This window comes from Polyodon spathula, chromosome 18 (genome assembly GCF_017654505.1).
Source record: "Polyodon spathula isolate WHYD16114869_AA chromosome 18, ASM1765450v1, whole genome shotgun sequence".
NCBI lineage: Eukaryota > Metazoa > Chordata > Actinopteri > Acipenseriformes > Polyodontidae > Polyodon > Polyodon spathula.
In genome coordinates this window covers 18,519,121-18,539,630 of record NC_054551.1, presented here as the reverse complement: position 1 = coordinate 18,539,630, position 20,510 = coordinate 18,519,121, and the positions used below count along the sequence as shown (strand labels likewise).

Below are 20,510 nucleotides of genomic sequence, written 5' to 3'. Positions count from 1 at the left end.
GATGTTGATATTAATAGTTTTTCCACCAGCTGTCCAAAGAACTGGGCGAGCTGTTCCTGGTGCCGTGTCTCTCTCTCCTCTCGCTTCTCCTCCTGCTCCCTAAACATTGTCAAAACTGTAGCTGGATCCAATCCCACTTCTGACACCACGTGTGAGGCGAGAGTGTATTAAATGGAATGTCCAGACAGTAATTTATGTGTACAGAAATAAAATAATTTATTTTTATTCTCTATACACAACAAAAGAAAACAAAATGGTGTGAGGGAAGGAGTGCAGGGGTGAGATCCAAAACAAACTGTGATGACTCGTCTTTAATTGTCTTCGTGGCGACCCATACATAAACAAAAAAAGACAAAAGAAATGTTAGTGTTTTTAAAAATCCCGCTGCACCAAACCAGTCTCTCCCTTCACCCGTTACTCCTCCTACTTTACTTTCGGACCAACCCCGAACACAGTAGTACGTTCCCTTTAGTATGTAATGTCCCGCCTCTGTAGTCAGTGGAACACCAATCCCCAACCGACACGTGTCCTTATCCTTCACTTGACTCCAGTGGCTGGAAGTTACATACTCGTACTTCCGCCCCTCACCAAGGTGCCGCCCCTCAAAAGATGACTTTTGCCATGGTCACGAGATCTTGGTAAGGGAAGTCCCGAGTTGGTTTGATGCCATCTACTGTCGGGAGGCTGAATCACAGACCGAAAACCCTTTGACTCATCACAGTCCCTAAAAACAAATCAGATTTTTTAGTACATTTTCTGCTCGTCAAAAATGCCTCTCATGGGTTCTGCTTTGTTCAGCAATACTAAAATCACAAGGACCCATATTCCTGTAGAGAAAACACCCATCGGCGTTCCATCTCAGTCACCTGTGATCGCAGTCATACAAGAGCTGCTGGATCAGCCATTTCAACCAAAGGACTACAATTATCCTGTAAGGTACTTTGGGACAGAAAGATACACCTGATCATGTAAGTCTGGTTGGTTTGAAATGTCTGTGTATGCACTGTCTTAATGAAAGGGACATTTTCTTTGCTTTATATGTTTAAAAGAAACCACAAAAAACTGCTATGCAGAAAGAAAAGTGCCACTTTCGATTTGTTAGCTCTCAATGTTTTATGGTAAGCAGGTTGTAAACATTGTGGCAAGGACTGTGGTTAAAGCATTTTCTGCTTAAAAAGATAAACAAGTGTTGAGACTAGCTTCATTTTATGGGTGTAAGTGGAAATTAAAAGAACTGTTTGCTTCCTAGTCCTTGATTGAGAGAGATTCTGTGTATGAAAGCACATTCCCTGTAGCAATGTTTAGCTTCACACATTTCTTTATTGCTGAGCAGTAAATTGTGTTGTTTACCCTTGAGTTACAGCAGGGGCTTCTGGGACCTCTTGATGCATAATGTGTTTTTCTTGCAATCCATCAAACTAGGACGCTCAAACGACAGGCTACAGAATAACAGAATCAAGCACTGACACTGCTGGTTATTCATTTTATGTTTTTAACAACCAAGTATTATCCAACTGCCATAAAACATGGTATTGTACGGGATTTTGGTGATATAGGGGAGTCTATGTCAATCCTTACATCTGCATGTCATACATTTTTCCATGTATCTGGAGAACTGCTCATCCAGTTGTCATTGGTATTACAATTATTTATACATTATTGAGAGTATCAAAATATGTCAAAACTGTTCTCAAACTGATCTGAGCCCCACTCTGCAGCAGGTCTGTGTTGAACAGATCTGAGTGTTAGTCTGGACAGGCAGATTGGTCTAGATAGAATTAGTTCCTTTTTGCAGGTGACTGAACAGAGAACATGATCAAAGACGGGTTTTACCGAACCTCTTCCTATTTACTTTGTGTGTTACAGGTAACAAATCATATGAACTGAACCACAAGAAGTGAAAAATCTACGGAAAAAAATAAAATGGGTCTTGTTATGTTAAAGAGTAAGTAGTGTGGTTTCCAAAAGATATAACGTTACACGTCTGCATGTGTTGCTACAGCTGTTTAAATAACATACCTGTAATTTTTCTTTTCATTGTTAACATCCTGGCAACTTTTTACAATTATAACTTTAGAGTCTGGTGCAAAGCTATTTTAAAAAGTCCGCTCTAGTGCACTGATAGTGTAAGGATTATTACCTACATTGTCAAACAGGTAACACAACTATAACAATCCGTGATGTGAAGTGCCAGAGCACTTATGTGTTTTTTTATAATCCTGCAGTGATTTAGACGTCAGATCTCAAACCCTAGTGCTCAAGAGCAGCCATTTTGAAAAGACTTTTGAAAGGTATCAAGGTATCACACTGACTCTGCAAATTAATTGCGTTACTTATATTTTAACATTAAATTCGTAAACTCAGAAAACAAATAAAATAAGAAATTGAATACGTTATAGAACAGTTTGTTTAATATTATAGGCATCTTTTTTTTAGTGGTTGCTTCTGACAATGGTTCCAGTTGGATTTGTAGCTGGACTGGGGTGCTTACGCTTCAGCCTGTGTAGCTTCGAATTTTTCTTATTCTTGCTGTGTTTGGCTGCAAAGACAACAGGGCTAGCCAGAGATTGGATAATGTTTGTTGGTTTGTTTTATCTTGTGTACAGTTTCCTTGTAACTGAAGACACTGTATTCTGGGAGATGTAGATGTTAGTGGAAGTTTTAGGGGCAGGGGAGGGGAGGCAGACCAGCTCTGAAGCAAAATTGCTATGAATATTTTTACGCATTAAATTAAAGTTTAGTGCATGTTTTGGATTTTTAAGGTGTAAAAACAGCAAGTATGCAGCTTATCTGGACTGCTGATTGAGGGAATGTCTGTCTGTCCGTTCATCCCATCCATCTGTATCTCACATGCCGATATTTGTGCATAGATTTGGATGATCTTTTATTAGATATTAAAACTTGACCATTGGATAGTATTCTGTACATACTGTTGATATTTGTCATGTTCATGAACTTTGTCATTACACGGATAGATCTAATTTTTTCAACAGCCCTGTACTGAATTCAAAGCTATTTAGAGGTAGCGGAAAACACAAAAGACAATTTGTGGACTGTTCTGTGATAGAAAGCTGCTGCACAAACAGCATTAAAATTAGACAACCCTCAAGATCAGACACATGGCTGAATTTAGCTTTTACACATCAAAACAAGCCTACATCTAAAAAAAGAGGAATTAATGCATATGAGGTGGGGGTCAGAGATTCTCTTTTTAATGTATTTCTTCTCTGAAAAAAAGTGTTCTGTATACTGAAAATAATTAACATTTGCACACCATACCTATCTTTGTGCAGTGTTCTGTGTTGATAAGGCGCTATTGTCATTTGCACAGATGGTGGTGTTAAATCCAGTCTAAACCCCTGGGGTTTGGCTGGCACTGCAAAAATTAGAAACAGTTTGCTAAAAAAAGATGCCATCAATTTGCTGGCAGGGATACAATGGGGGTTGCGATTACTGTATATGCCTGGGTGCTTATTTTCTCAATCTTCTCTTTACCTAGGCGGTTATCTAGATAAGAGGGTCTATTTGAGAGTAGATGCTAATTGGCCACAATAGGATCATCAGTCAAGTCACCACTAGGTTTATATATATAGATATATCTATATATATATATCATATATATATATATATATAATATATATATATATATATATCTAATATATATTTCGTTATCTCGGGCCCTTGAAAGCAATTACATGAGCAGATGCTACGGCTCGCATATGTATAACTCCAGTCTCGGTATGGAGATAGCTCTATCGCTACCTAGAAAAAAATTTTATTTCTTTATTTTCTCTTTAAAAAATCTTTATAACCTTTATTTACCTTGAACTTGTGATATTTCGCCAGGTAACATTCCACAGAGGAAAATAGTCCCTGACATAATTAGAATATAAAAACGACATTCAAGTAGAGAAAATGTTATTATTATTATTATTATTATTATTATTATTATTATTATTATTATTATTGTTGTTGTTGCTAACATTTATTTATGGGGGGGTCTTACTCTTTCTTGTTATAATTTATTTGGACACGTACAACTGTTGAATAGTCTGTGTAGTATTGAGTCTGACTCGAAACTTGTTGTTGGAGGCGGGGCGTCATTCAAGCTGGCAGGGAGTGGATTGGCTGGTGCAAATAGAACTAAAACAGAGTTGGGAGTTTGACTGGCTGGTTTTGAGGGAGGGTGTTGTTTGGATCCAGCCGATGACAGAATTATTGTCCAATCGTGTCTTCCCTGTTGATTTGATTTCATCTATGCAAAAGAAGCCTGTTAGATCTGGAAGCTGATTGGCTGTTCGCATATATAATATAATATAACACACACAGAATGTAGTAATTCCTAAAGACAAGCCTCATCTGCAGGTTTCACATTTGATCTCAATACCCTCAAATGCTGTGAATGTTTAATTTTAAACAGACTATAAATACAGATTTAAAATATGGTACCTGACCAAAACAGTGATACATGCATAGAAAGAGATTATAGGGAGTCACCTATCTGTAGTTCAGTCTCTTTTCGTAAAGTAATGCAAATTGTCAGTGGGTCTTGTTTTCTTCATTATACATTATACACTCCATTAGTTAATGTAATGGGGACTGCATCCAGCATCTTTTAAAAGTATAAATAATAAATCATGAATGAGAAACAAACCAATCAACATTGAGGAAACTTTACAGAGACATTTCAATTCCTAAGTATTTTTATGGTCTATATTCACTAATATGACCTCAGTTATTTAGAGTGTTTTTTTTAAAGACTATTTTGTTTTAATAAAATCAAGTTTGATATTATATGAAACTTCACATGATTTCATTAATAACATTAAAAAGCCGCTTTATAAATGTCAAACATACTTTGATTTATTAAAACAGACTTTTAAAAAACAACTCATAGGTTGAAACTTTGTAAATAGAGCCCTTATTAAAATATTTCATTAAAGGCAAACAATTAAAGCATTAAAATGAATAATAATAATAATAGTAATAATAATAATAATAATAATAATAATAATAATAATAATAACAATACCGTACTGTATAGAGGTAATAGAACATAAATACAATGAGTTGCTTCGGTATTACATACATTATTAGTTTTTAATGTTTTCACATTTTTGCAACAATTCTGAAAATGTTTCAAATATGACCCAGTTCTAAAGCCATTATCCATTGCAGCTACTCATCCTCAGCAGTACTTGCAGGAGGATAGTAGTTAAACATGCATGTGTGTTAAAGCTTACTGTGCTTGTATTTGAAATTCTTTATACGTGTGTAGTCAGTGGTGTGTGAATGTGATTTGCAATTTTATCTGGAGAATACAACCAAGCATTTTAATTGTAATTGTCTCCTGCATGAATTGCCAACTGTTAAAAAAAAATAAAAAATAAAATGTAATTTGTAGAAACTCTGAAAAACAAATCTAATGACTGAAATAACTCAGAAGATTGTATTCTAGTATTAAATCATATAATTTGATGAATTATGAATCACATTGAATAATTGCAGCGTAGATACCTTACAGTGTACCCCCTGTAAAATTAATGTGTAACATGTTTATTACAGATGATAACTTTTACTGTAATGAGGCATACTTTTATGTTCAAAATCCTCCTAGGGTATTTAATAAACAGCATTGTATGAATAAAATTGAAACCCGCTGGAAGGAGCTAGTGGCAAATGAAAACAATCATGCCACTGTGTCTCTCTTTTTTCAATTGTTAATTATTATTTACGGGAACTAACAAAGTCATTAGGCTCAGACACAGAATGCTTAAACACATACCCTCACTGGAGCTTTTATTTCAAATACTTTCACAAGCTTTGCCAAAGCATAGTATACCGTAAAACACAAATCAAGAATAAAAAACAATATTCTCCTTTCCTTCCTTACAGCCAGCCTGGTCCTCCAGGAAACATGGCTCAACTCAGTTTCTAGTCACAATTATATATTAATATGTTCGAGCTGATTAATAGTGACAGTATTTGGAAGGTTTTTTCAGTTTAACAAAAACAAATGTTTGCACGTTAGGAAGAAAGCTGAAATAAAACATGTTGTAGTATTCATAAGGTCAATAGCATAGTAGGAAACCAGTATTGTACAGCTTTGTGAGTTTATATGTAACATTTACAGAGTGCGAAGACTAGTTCCACAAGTAAAAGGGGTCTATCATTCAATTCAAAAAAGAAAATTTAAAAGCTCATGTAGTTCCCAGTAGCTGATAGACTTTGTCAAGTTGGGTCTTAAAGCATCCAAGTGATCCTGCATCAATAACATGACTGGGTAATCCATTCCATACCCTCACCACTCTCTGTGTGAAGAAGTGTCCCTTCCCTCTGTACTAAGTCTATCGTCACTTAATTTCCAACTGTAGGCCTCATTTACTAAAGGTTCTTAAAGGTAGCCATAAAATGCATGTTAACACAATCCAGTAACACACGACTTAAAACTATAAATAAGCTGGGATTTACTGATGTGAATGCCACTTAAGACGAATGCTATGTAAAGCATTAGCATATTAAGACGCGTCTTAATGAAATGACGACATAGGGGCCACTGACCTATAAAGGAATGAGCAGAGATTGAGATACGCAGTTGTCAGTTCTTGACTTTTACTAAATATATATATATATATATATATATATATATATATATATGTGTGTGTGTGTTAAATACTCTATAACGGCGTTTGAAAAAAAAAAAAAAGTTATAAACAATCCTACCGAGACACTGTCATAGCTGTGCAGTATATAAAAAGCATTTCGCTTATACAATATAGTAGCCTATTCTTTTTTTTTCTATCCATCACTGATTGGATCATTCTGCAGCCCTTAGGCTACATTAATGAAACGGTTAATACAACAAAGTATGGAGTTGACATTTAGACCAGGTGGCATATTTCAGCTATCAATGCATTTCTGTACATTGAAATGCCGTTCATGTGTTTTACTCATGGATCTCTCAGACACCAATTGCAAGAAATGCACAAGTAATAATAACTAGGAGTAACTATACTGTACATAGCCTACTGTATAATCTACTGTAGGTAGACAAAGAATCATTTTGTACAGAAAAGTGCAAATCGGTTACACTGTGAAGGTACAGAATTGTTTGTACAGAAGTAAAAGCAGGTTTGCAGAAGGTATGCAGACCCCAGTGCCAGCCGACACATGCAATGGTATAGCTGTGCCCAAATCGTGTGGAGAAAAAAAGTGCACTGTATGCAATTATGTGATTTAGGAGAACACTTCCTCCTTATGTGCTGTTGTGATTGTAAACCCAATTTCCTTTATTTGTTTATATTAGCGTGTTTCAATTTTGTCTGTATGAACGCAGTTATGTCTTTTTTTTCGTTTGCATAGTAAACTTTTGCATGCTTTTTATGTCTATAGGCTACGTAACACATTTATTTTCAATGTCCTCTTATTTATTTTGTTTGTACAGTTTTATTTATTCATAATATACCTGTATATATTTGTGTTTCTTAGACGCATTTCTGTTCAAAGGTTGTTTTTCTTTTTTTTATGCAGTCAGCTGGTATATGTGCAATTTAGTATATAAGCGCATTTATTTTAAAATTAGTCTTATTTACAGAGTTTCGGATGTGTAGTATTGTACATACATATACCTGTACCTTGTGCTAAAGAGAACTTTAAGATGGATCTCGGCTCGTAACACCTGCTTTCCATCAGTGCTATCTAGCACGCAATTTAAGATGTGCTTCATGGTTAGCACAGTGTAGTAAATATTGTCTGAATATCGTTAGCCTCATTAGTGCTCTCAAGTCACTTCGTTTGAATACATCACCATGCATTTTGCATATTCAGCAGATGCTAATGTACCCATCATGTTATTTTTAAGGTGTGCGTGCTAACTCAAGTCTTATGTTTTAAGTCAAGCTTTATCGTGGTTGATAAATACAGGATTATCTAGCACACCTTATCCTTATTAACACACGTGCTATCGCATTAGAACCTTCAGTAAATGAGGCCCTGACTGTCTTCCGGTAAAAATAAAGACACCTTACAAGTAATAATAACATATAGTAATTTTCCATTCAGTACTTTTATAATAGGCTAGTATTCACAGTAAGTGAGCAATTTGGTAGGTCCTCAAGGGCCTTGAGTTACAGGTGAGCTCAGTAAGAGCAATAGGGATTGGCATCCATGAAAACAGAAAGCTGGTATTAGTGTTCTAAGGCTGACTTGGATCGTAAAATCAGCATCAGTCAGCACACTTGTTGCTAAGCTTGCTTGGTGGATCATGCAATGATATGATATCAAAGTTAAGAGTTTAAATCTGTCGTGGACGAATTTCTGTCTGGTGTGCGTCCGTTGTTTGCAAAGTGAAGTTCCATACAACACAAGTAGTGTGTTACAGGACAATATTGTGTGCTTTCCTGAGTCAGGAATACGAAGCAGAATAACACAAGTACATGTTGACTTGTATGTGTTATTAAAAAGCGCTTTATATTGTATGTTTTACCGGTAATATTTTTTAATCGGCTTGGAAGAACTACTTAACAAAATGGGCTTTCTAGTACTAGTACTCACAGTTGTGTTCTTGGTCTTTGTGAAGTGCAATTTTCCGAACTCTTAATTGTGTGTTTGCAAAAAAAAGTTACTAATAATGGTTGTTTTATTAGCCATAGAGAAAGGAAAGGTTGACGTTTGCAAAATAGACAATGGCAGCCAACGCACACTACTGCAGTTTCACTTCATTATAGCTTATAATACTATCATAGCGACACCTACTGTACCCTTGCGTACCACACTCTCATAAGAGGTATGTTGTCTCAAAAAGTCATAGCATTTCTAATGTTAATGCAAGCAAAACATAGATTGGCATATGACTTGGCGGTCTGGTGTATCCAGATGACGGTCCGCCTATTGACTACATAAAACATACATGCTTGAACTAGTTAGAGATATATTTGTATCATTTTTCTCATTGGTAGTGTATAAAAGTAATTGACAGAAGGGTCTCTTCCTGTCGGTGGCCATCACTTTGTTTTCTAGGTTTTAGAGGAAGGTCAGCAGCTTCCAGACAAATAAAACTGCCCTGGGGGTCAGCCCATAGAGATAAGATGTTCTGTATTTTTTTTTTTTTTTGGCACAAATAATTGATCATCTGATAACACCATCAATTTTGGGATCGCTAAGGGAAATGTTGGGGTTATATAGTTAAGAGCTACATTTTTAATATTCCTGGAGCAATGTTGTTCTGCTGGAGTCTGTTAATTTGATCAAACCACAGCAGATCTAAGTAATAACAGTCAAACATCAAATCTCTTTAGTTTATCACTGCCTGCAGCAATGTTCATATTTAAATAATTTATATGATCGTAGTAATTAGATCTGCAATTGACAGTTGATGCTGGAGGGGGAGGACACCAAACAATGTGAAAATAGCAATACCACCACATGCCAATTGTATTTGATTCCTATATGTGTTATGGCATCAATTGTTTGATATAAAAACCTAAGACACAACACAAAATTTGGTATAGGAACATAAGACGAAAATTTACGAACGAGAGGAGGCCATCGGCCTATCCATGCTTGTCTGGTTCCTAGTTGATGATTGATCTCAAAACTTTTGTCAAGTTTGGTCTTCAAGGATCCACGTGATTCAGCATCAACAGCACGACTAGATAGTCTATTCCATACTCTCACCACTTCATGTGTGTAGAAGTGTCTCCTACCCTCTGTCTATCGCCTCTTAATTTCCAAATGTTTTCCACTGGTCCTGGTTTCAGTGCTGCACTTTAAGTATTGTTTAAGGTTAAATTTGTCTATTTTAGATTTTAAAGAATGCAATGAAGTTCCTCATAATTCTTCTTTGTTCTAGGCCAGTGGTTCCCAAAGTAATTTTGGCACGGACATAAATTGAACTTTCTCTGACTATTGCATAGGATCTTATCTTACATATAATTTACTTTCTATAATTTACATAAAATACGCAATGCAAATATTTTTTTAAATATCATATTCACACAGATAACAGTGAATAAACTTAAATAAAAAATGTAGATAGCATCTCGCTTTGTTTCAATTTGACAAGTTGTCAACACAACTCTGTTTTAAAGATCGCTCATGTCCAGTACAGTTATTCAGAGAAAGTGGATTTGTAACTAAATATACTACGGTGTTTCCCTTGTCTGGTGAAATAAAAAAAATGTAGAGATAGAAAATTTAATTCTAAATACTGAAATGTGTTATTTTTCTCAGTAACAGTCGCCGAAATTCAGTGCTCACCCAGCATATTAACACTCTCCTCTGCTCACGAATAATTGGACAGCTGTCAGATCTTTCACTTTCCCATTGGCTACTCACTCGCCTTCAATTTTCATATGGAATACCGTGAACGGCCTCTGCTTGCTTATGATTAGACAGCTGCATAAAATTTGGCAGATATTTGACTCTCCTATTGGTTAAACTTAGTGTCAGTACCTGCACGTGAAACAGACACAGTTTATGTTCCATCCAGCTAACTTATGATTGGGCTACAGCAGAGACAATGCAGATACTCAATTGGTTGATCATAAGGCAGGAGCCATTCAGGAAAAAAAAAAAGTTGCGTTTGTACAAGCACAGCATAAGCGAGCCACACTGTCAACAGACTGCTGTGAGGCTTTTGTTGGAAAATGTGTTTAAAGCTTTAGTTATTTTCCTACGCTACGACCCTCCAGAAATGTGTTCACGACCCATAATTTAAGAACATGTCCCGCGGGCACAATGGCCTGGCTTCGTAGGCACGACATTGAGGACCACTGTTCTAGGCTGAGAAGATTTAGCTCTTTCAGTGACATTCCTATAAGACCTGGGTTAGTCTGGTTGCGCTTCATTGCTGCCTCACCAGTGTGTTATAGAACCTCATCATAACCTCCTTTGCTTTGTACTCTACACTTTTGGCTTTATACCCAAACACTCTGTTTGCCTTTTTGACTGCTTCCCCACACTGTCTGAATCAATCTCAACACCAAGGTATTTTTCTTAGGGAGTCTATTCTACGGGAAGTAGTAGTAAGATAGTATTAAAACAGCAGAAGAAATACGTTTCACAAGTCTACACAACACCTCTTGTATATATGGGACTTGTGCGTCAGGACTTGTAGACAAACTCACTGTATTGGAGACACTTAGCTTTGAGCTCTGCTGGGGAATTAAAATCCTGCCTTTGGCCTCTGTACTAACCCTTGAACAGAGCTCAATCTTTACAGACCAGCTTCTGAACATCTCATTACAACATGACCTGTGCTGAAAATAATGCAGATTCGGAGTTGTGGTTTCTGTTGATATAAAATGTGTGTGACACCTGCTAACACTGCATATATGATTTACTTGTGAAGAGAAAAAAAGACCTATGTAGTTTAATTACTGTTATCATCATTTTGGGCTGCAATTTATGTTGACAAGTACACAGAGATTTTGCCCCTTGTTACCCGAAATACAAGCTATAATTGGCCAGCCAGTTTCAGTGAAGTTGTTAAAGAAGCATAAAGTCTCCATTTTTTATTCCCTGTAATAGAAAAGGCCCTGACATTGGCAGATTGCTGACAGAGACAGCAGAGTGTTTGTGAGAGTTGATAGCTGTGTTCTGAGTGGCACGTCAATTTTATCCATTGGTCACACCCACCCATAACCCACTTTAAATGGGAGGTCTGATTGAGGCTTAATAATAATCTTGCGAAGGGAATATAGTGGAGGTGGTCATACATGCATTTTTTCACATCAGTGGAACTGCTTATCCAATTGTCATGAATCTTGGTAATAACATTATTTAGCAGAAGTCATTGAGAGTATCATATTCAGGGGATATAGGGGGCTGTCTATCTGTCTGTTCATCCACCAGTTTGTATGTCCACTTTGCATATATCTGGAGAATAGCTTATCAAATCGTGATTCATTGAGAATTCCATATTCTATTCTGTACGTTGTTGGTATATTTTGTCGTTATATTTTCAACAGCACACTTCAGGGAAATATTCAAAAGAGGCAAACAGGCTGTTATTCAGAAATAGTCCAGTAATCAGCACACAAGTGCAGAGAAAGCAAGAATATGTGTCCTCCTTTTTATAAATCTGCTTAAAGGTAACGTTTTGCCAGAATAATAAGTTTAGAAAAAAAAAAAAAAACTATGTAGTGTTCTCTGTGGTTCAAGTATTAGTTTACTCCAGTACTTCAAAAGCAATGTGCTGTTTGAAGTCACTCCATGTGAAGGTAAATGAAATGCTGGGAGATTTAATTTATTTTGAGTTAGTGTCAAAATCTGCCATTAGGACGTGAGTAATAGATTTAATCAGAAAGAACAAGAGACATCCCTCCCACTGTCCTCTCCCACAGAGAAAGAGTAGCACCAGTGGCCTGCCACGACTTGGAAGATAAAGTGACTCCTCGTTACTTACCCCTTGTTTCACTTTCCATGTTAGCACTAGTCCTATTTAAATATCCGTATGAGGGACTGTACCAACCAGGGGCGCTGGAATTAGGGGTGTGGTAGAACCCCCTGGATTGAAGTGCTGTGGATCTGCTTCCATCATATACAGGGGTTGCAGTTTTGTTCAATGGTTTTCAGCACCCCCACTATAAAAATGGTTCCAGCGCCACTGGTACCAACTGTCAATTGACAACTGGAGGAAAAAAATCTATTTAACAACTTCAAAAAGAGGGTGCCAGCAGGGACTGATATTTAACTGAATTTAATAAGTAAAAAGTTGAAAATGCCTGTAAGTTAAGTATTCACTTGTAAAAGAAATGGTGCTCATTCAGCTGGTTGGTAAAGATCAATATATCTCCAGTAGACTCTGCATGAGTGTGCTCAGACCAGAGCCCTGAACATGGCTCCCTGGAAATCTTGTGCTTCCTGGTCTTGTAAATGGCAAGTTTGCCAAGACCCAGGAGCAGGAGCAGGAGCAGGAGCAGGTGCAGGCGGTCTTTTGCCTTGGGGGTCATGAACAGGGTTCACAAAAGTAGTAGCAGTTGTGACTCCTAGTTTCACAGTTCAGCAGCCTGGCCATTCCAAGTGTAGGCCTGTGTGCTAATTCCCAAATCAGTAATGATATATTGGATAAAGAGGTGGTAAAGTGGTGAAAAGGTGAAAGTAATCCAGTTGTTGGAGGGGTTAGACACAAGATTGTTTGAGGGGTAGGTCTACCAGGGTGTCCTCGGCTCACTGCGTGCCAGCGACCCCTGTGGTCTGTCCGGGCACCTGCGGGCTTGCCTGTAAGCTGGCTAGGGCTGCATTGTCCTCCGACGCTGTAGTTGTGGGTGGCTGCATGGTGAGTCTGCTGTGTGTAAAGAAGCGGGCGGCTGACGGCACACAAAGCAAATTAAAAATCTACTTGCTGAAGCGGTTTTTAATTCAGCCAATGAGGTGTTCACTTGTGGCAGCAATACACTAACAATACACTAGCAAAAGTCACAAGACAGTGACGTCAGCTCCTAGCAACAAGCCTCCTATGTTGGGAATGGATTCTTTCAATGCAGCGGGTTTGTACATTTGAGAAAGGAGAGGAAGACTCATGAAACTAATTGGAGACTGAAGTTGATGAGATGCAATTACCCTCCGTTGGACAAATTAAAACGGTGTGCTGCTTTTTATACGGAAAATTAGAAAAAGTGGGTTGCATAGAGGATTTATAGTGGACCCTGTCACCCCTGATAAAATAAGGGAGTGGTTGTACAGTGTTTGTTAGCCTATTTGTTTTTCTATGGGTCTCTTGCTATATCGCAGCCCTCGATATATAGTGGATTTATATTGGACCCCGACACCCGCGATATATTGAGTGGGTGGTGTAGCTGTCTTTCAGAAAATTAACAGCATATTCTGGTAATAGTATTCTATATACTGTAGTAAACTTGTGCTTACAATTGATGCCCATTATTCTAGAAATCTACATTATAAAACAATCCAAGGAGTCCAGGGATTAACAGTGGTTTTTCTTTCCCTGCCTAGAGGCTAAATATTAAACCTCAGTTTCCATTGCAGTAGCATACAATACAATGCTGTCTGTATTCAGCAGCTACTGCATATCTTGGGCTTGCTCAATTAAATACGTGTATTATAAAATCCACTGTAAAGATAATGCAAAACCACACACCTTAAAATAAGCTTATTAGAGTGATGTCAATAATGTTGTTCCTGTATTGTTCAAGATAGAAAGAAATAGATTAACATTCTATATATAGGTATTGTGGAAGATGATTCAAGGGTTATGCAATGCAGTGATTGGAGCAGGATTATGGTAATGAAGGCTTTAGTTTCAATGGATCTGGCAACTATTGATCTGCAGTTTGGTATGGTGTAAAGTGGATTGGCTCTTTTGATCTATAAATTGGGTTCTGAGCTTTGCTTTTGAAAGATTCACTTTTATTTTGAGCTGATGGGAAGAACCATTGAGTATCAGTTGATATATCCTTCAAAGCTTTCTGCTCTCTCCGTGCTCTACATTTAGATTTTTTACTTCTGGTCCCTTGGGCCAATGAGGCAGTGTTTTTACTGGCCCGGATACAATTTTATCTGGCCCAATGATAAGTACAAAACTGGCCACATTGTTTTAATCACCGCTGTAAATGTATTGGTGAGCCGGAAGTACATTCAGCAGTGACTGGATTTAAACAACAGTTTGGTGACATTAAATATGGCAACTAGTACTAGAATTGTTCAAACGTTATGTCGGCCCGGGTGTCCTCGGCTCACCACGCACCCCTGTAGTCTGGCCGGGAGCCTGCAGGCTTCCCTGTAAGCTGCCCAGAGCTGCGTTGTTCTCTGACACTGTAGCTCAGAGTTGGCTGCATGGTGGGCCTGCAGTGTGAAAAGAAGCTGACGGCACACGCGTCAGAGGAAAGCATGTGTTCATCTTCACCACTCCTGAGTCAGTGCAGGGGTGGTAGCAGTGAACCATAAAAATAGTTGGCTTCTCCAAATTGGGAGAAAAAATTATAAAAACAATTGGCGACCACTAAAAAAAAAATATAAAAAAAAATAAACAAAAAAAAAATGCATTAACTTAATTTTTGCTTTATAATTTGAATACTTAATTTAAAGGTTGAACAGTTCCTAAACTAATGGGATTTGGTAGGACTTTTATTACTTCACAATTTACAGTGTTCTTGTCCACTATATATTTAATTTAGTCTGCCCACAGTCCACATTGACAGATTCCATGGGGGGGCGTCTGTGTTGTCTATACATTGTTTACAGTGAATCTCATCTGCTTTTTTTCTCGGCGAGTCTGGTAGCTGACTTTAACAACGGTTCTGCGAAGTGGAGCAACCAGTGAATAAAACAACATGCCCACTGTATTACCCTGCTCGGCAAGTTAATAGAGTAATGAATTAGGTTGTGTGTTAGCGCCACACAAAAAAAAAAAAAAAAAACACAACAACAATCTTATGGATTATTTGTTTAACCATTCTGATTATGTGTATACCATATGTTTAAATGGTAATAGCTGATCTTGTTTTTTTTTTTAAATCTGGCTTTTTATACATTTAACATGCTTTGACTAGATGACAATATAAAAATAAAATAGTTATCATCTGCAATAAATTCACCCGATGTTTAATTTTTAAACTATTATTGTGTTATTTTTTATACTGATATTTTTGGCTTCAGAGTTGCTACGGGGTCAGTAAATTAAAGAAAAAAAACTCCCTGTTTATTTTTACTGTGGAAATCTGGTAATCCTAAACTACAAGGACAGTGCGAGAAACTGAAGTTCTGGTAGAAACTTTGGGCAGACACCAAAATCTTGCCAGACTCGACAAAACTCACAAAATAGTAAAACATATTCAACCTGTAGGCATTCAAGAAATGTATTCATTAAATTAGCAAAGTGCTCCCCAGTGCTTTCTTCCACAGCAATGTGTAAGAATCTAAAACATGCTATATTGGCGCAATATACCAATAGCTGCCATCTTTCAATATGCCTTGCAGGACATTGTAAACATCCGTTTCACACATCACATAAATGAGCCAAGTGTACTTGCAAACTGCATTATGAACACAAACAGACTCGGTTCTGAAAAAATCCGAAAGGAGGAACCATATAATATACTATATGATATACTATATACATTGTACAGTTAAAAAATATTACCGGTCCAGCTGGGCCTGTGGTGCTTCATAACTAGCAGCCAAACTTCACTCTCTGCCGGGCCCGGGCCGCCGGGCCATGGTTAGTGTCGAACCCTGTCTCTATTGGCTCTTTGTCAGATGCAAGTTTTTCCTTTTTTAGTGCATCAGTGTATTCCAAACCAGTGTGGAAGATAGAGGGTACACCAGGAATGTTCTTACTGTGCTACCGTAGTTATTCCACGAATGAGAATAGCCAAATAACAGCACTCTGTAGACAAGCATGGAGTATTCTATTAATATGACAAGGGTAATTATGGAAAATAAATTATGTTTAAAACTAAGAATCGCCTGAACTTTGGGAATTCCTTTCCTTGGTTCTGCATTTGCTTAGAAATGTGGCGTTATTTGGAACTAGTTTCAGGGTAGATTAGCAGTAGAAATCTACAGCTTGTGCAGCCTTTAGAGTCCTCACTGCCATCCTTCTGAAACATCCATAGTAGCAATCATGGATGTGATATCAACCCTCCATCATTTCTAATGAGTACTTTATTTTATGAACCTCACACAGATTTGATAAAACTTTGCATAGAAATGTCTTTCTTCAGGGATAGCCTACCCTGTGCCCATTTATAGAAATACACAGTCTGTTTGTCATGGAAGATTAATTAAAAACTTTGCGAGTTCCCTTGTAAATGACGAATGCTTGTTTTTTTGGCTCAGAGACTCCAGGGGTTAGCCATCCTTCTGATGTAATAACAACATTACACTAAAATAGCTTTCCTTCACAAAGATTAATTACCACCTCCATCTCCACCATACAGCTAGACTGCACAACCAAGCAGATAGTGGGAGGACAATACTGAGAGACAGTGTTGTGGGGTGAGTGGGGTCTTCTCAGTTAGGGGTTACTGTGATGGGCTTATTTTTTGTTGCTCATCCTCGGTATGTTGAATTACTGAGAGCATCAAGACAAAATACAGTCGACAATACAGACATACTGCACGGACTATTCCTGTTTGTACTGTATGTTTTATTAGCAGTGTATAATAAATGATATACAGTCTTTATAAATTACTTCTATATGGAATAATCAAGCAGAAGTACCTGCATACGGTGGGAATATTTACACATGGTCAGCATGGCGGTAGAATTACTACTAGTTGAGGTAAAAATAAGTCACAGTAAACATTTTAATAATGTCTGTGATCATACTGTTTCTTAACACTTTGTTGTGTGCACTGTATTAAAAAACTGCTTGGATTTTTCTATCTGGTAATGTTCTAAAATAAAATGTATATGTTAATGGGCAGCAACCGCAACTGCATATCCGTCCATCAGAAACCGCTCACAATTACATCGACTCCCAGTTTCAGAGGTCCACTGTCACTTTTCTCTTCTGTGCTACCCCTAGCCAGTGTTAGTAAACACTAGACAAGGTTACGGTTGTTTCAATCTTTTATTAGAAAGTTGAGCTCAGCAGTGGCTGATACAGCAGCCCACCCCGGCTCATAGCCCCGCGGCAGGTATGAAGTGTTGTATTTGAACACAATCATGGTACATAAATTGCATTTAATTCTGTTGGGCTGCAGGTCTCATCTGGGGTTGTAGTATAGATATAACTTGCACGTTTACCAGTATAACTGTATGATATCTTTACATGGTCTGGATTTGTGCTGTTGCTGTGCAATAAATGAGTGGCTATCTATTCTCCGATTTGGCTGAAACAAACTTTCAAATAAAAATCATTACTTTCTTATATTCCTGTAATAAAATCTGGTGGTGCATCACTCATATTTACATTTTCACAGATAAATTGTAATTTTTCTATTGTAAATTATATTTTTTGGTGGGGGGAATGAGATGGGAGTGGTATTTTTCATTGCCCAAAATAGTAAACAAGTTTTGAATTTACAGCTATATTGGTCACACTTGTTGTAATTGGTAGTTACCTATCAAGTACAAAATGTAACTATTACCTCAGAGGCGTTTATCCCATAATATCAAAGCTGTACTATATCAAAGCTGCACGCAGTGCCTGTGTCACAGTCGTGCCCACCCCCAAGGGCATAAAAGACTGCTGACAAAAGCAGCATTTTTCCTGATTTATCACTTGTGTTTTTGCCAAACTTATTGCGATTAATTACATGATTTATAGTAATTATTACTTACACATATTGTGCACTCAGCCATGGTTTTTCATAGTCCCTTAGCGGCCTTGTGCCCCACACCGGCATCGAACACCTTAAGTCGGCGACTTATGCTCTCTTAAGCTGCTATCCTCGGTTGAGGCGTAAAAATAAAAAAAAAAAAAATTATAAAAACTGTATTAAAATAATGGTAAGTGTATTGTGTGAGAATTTTTTTTCTCTGTGTGTATTTTCAGTTTTTGTCAAAGAAATACTAATTGGGCTCAGCTGTTCTGCTTTAGACCGAGACATGCACTTGGGTCAAGTGCTTGCAGTTTACCCACAGTGTCCCGTTGCCACATTAAACTGTGTTTGCAGAATTAGTGAGAAGACTGTTAGGGCTCTTGCAGTGGGCTTCCTCAGTTTTCGATCTGTTGGTAAGCTAAGAGCACTATAAGTGGGCACCCCTATAAACTCTCCCATGGTAACTGTAGGTCCCAGACCTGTTCCTGTTCCTGTCGGTACTTTGTACAACGAACAAGGTTACCATTACCAATTCACTAGCAGTCACTGGGCTCAGCTGTGCTTCGAGTCTGACTGCTTGCAATCCTTCCTGCAGTGTTTTGTTGCTGCTCTGTCTCTGCTTGCAGTGCCACTGCGAAGGCTGTCAGGGCTTGGACAGCAGGCTTCCTCCAGTCTTTGTTTGGTTAAGCCAGAAGTTATACAGGTGGGCATCCCTGTATATTGCTTCTTTGATAACTGTAGGTCACTGATCTATCGCCGTTCTTAGTGAATGAGGTTACTGCAATGGTAGTGTACGTACTCTGTGCACCGTACTGTACCTCATGTACCGTACAGATTGCACCGTACTGTACTGTTTGCACTGTACCGGGGTAACCCCCCCCCCCCCCCCCCCCCACTCACTGCTGCGTATGCACAAGTTCTTTACGTTTTCCGAAAAATGTAATTTATGTATACAGTGTAATTGTAATTGTAATTTGATTATCTGTTTCAAGTCATGTAAATACAAAAAAGTAGAAGTGTCATTTTCAGAAAGGTAATTTTCTAATTCAGTTTTTCGAAATACATTAGTTTTCTTAAAGTTTGATCTCATTTAACTGTAGTGATTGGAATTCTTTCAGAGTCGACTTGTAAAAGTTGATATATTAGTCAGCTACCCGAAACTGGTCAAGCCTCGTCTCTTCCTGTGTAGTTTGTAACTTTTCTTACCTGGTCATGAAATGGCACTAACTCTGTTGGTTTTGTACAGCATATTAACACAGAGTATTTTTCTCATGGTTTTCAGGCAAAATGTGAATTACATATGCATATCACACTTGTATCTAGACTATTATAGGCACCTATCTGTATGTCACCTTTATATTTTTACATCTATCTACACAGTGTCACATGTCTGTACATATGTATTTCTTACTTTCTGGCATTCCTGTTCATATATATTTAAATTCAAAGCGTCTGTGTTTCTTTTAATTGCAGGATTCTGCCCAGGAGGGTGTAATAACTCGTGATATCCATCGTACATTTCCTGCACATGATTACTTCAAAGGTACAGGCGGAGATGGGCAAGACTCACTGTACAAAATCTGTAAGGTAAGCAAAATGCTGTTAAGAGAAAAGGTTGTGGGAAGCAATGAACAAGTCAAACAGAACTGTTGGGTATATAGACAAGAGTACAAATCCAAGGAGGTTATGATGAGGTTGTATAATGCACAGGTGAAACCTGTGTCCAATTCCGGTCACCATAAAAGGGACATTGTAGCCCTGGAGGGAGTCCAAAGAAGAGCTAATCCCAGGGTTATGAAGAGAGACTGAAAAAACAGAACTGCTTTAGCCTAGAACAAAGAAGAATTAGGGGGGACATGACTGAAGTTTTTAAAATCTTAAAAGGAGTTAACCCTAACCAATACTTAGCGCAGTATATAAACAAGGACCAGAGAACACAATTAGAAATTAAGTGGAGAATGCTTGGGACAGAGGGAAGGAATGGACTACCTACCCAGTCATTAAGACCTAACTTTATCAATTAGCTGCCAGGAACTGGATGAACTTTGATGGGCTGAATACATTTTTTTATATATTTGCTTATACAATGTTCGCCCCTTGAGACCATGAAGATGTCAGCCCCAAAACTCAGAAGGATATGGGCATAGTATGCAAATTTGGCTTTTATAAAGATGAGTTTTTACCTTCAGGAATCCACGTCCACAGACCTCTGTATTTCACAGAAATTAAAAATAATGGGACACCTGACCCAGCATAGCCTGATGTAGAGCAATTTGTCAA

The 20,510-nt window shown here is 37.7% G+C and overlaps 1 protein-coding gene across 2 annotated transcripts in view; it reads left to right on the top strand.

The window, feature by feature from the left end:
* The window catches only part of rabgap1l (RAB GTPase activating protein 1-like), a 378,634-nt gene that overhangs the window by 202,221 nt on the left and 155,903 nt on the right, over positions 1–20,510 (top strand). For both annotated transcript variants that reach the window (XM_041277492.1, XM_041277489.1), the window contains one exon: positions 19,704–19,817. In XM_041277492.1, the coding sequence (XP_041133426.1) occupies positions 19,704–19,817 (114 nt within the window). The remainder of the gene's footprint in view (positions 1–19,703; positions 19,818–20,510) is intronic.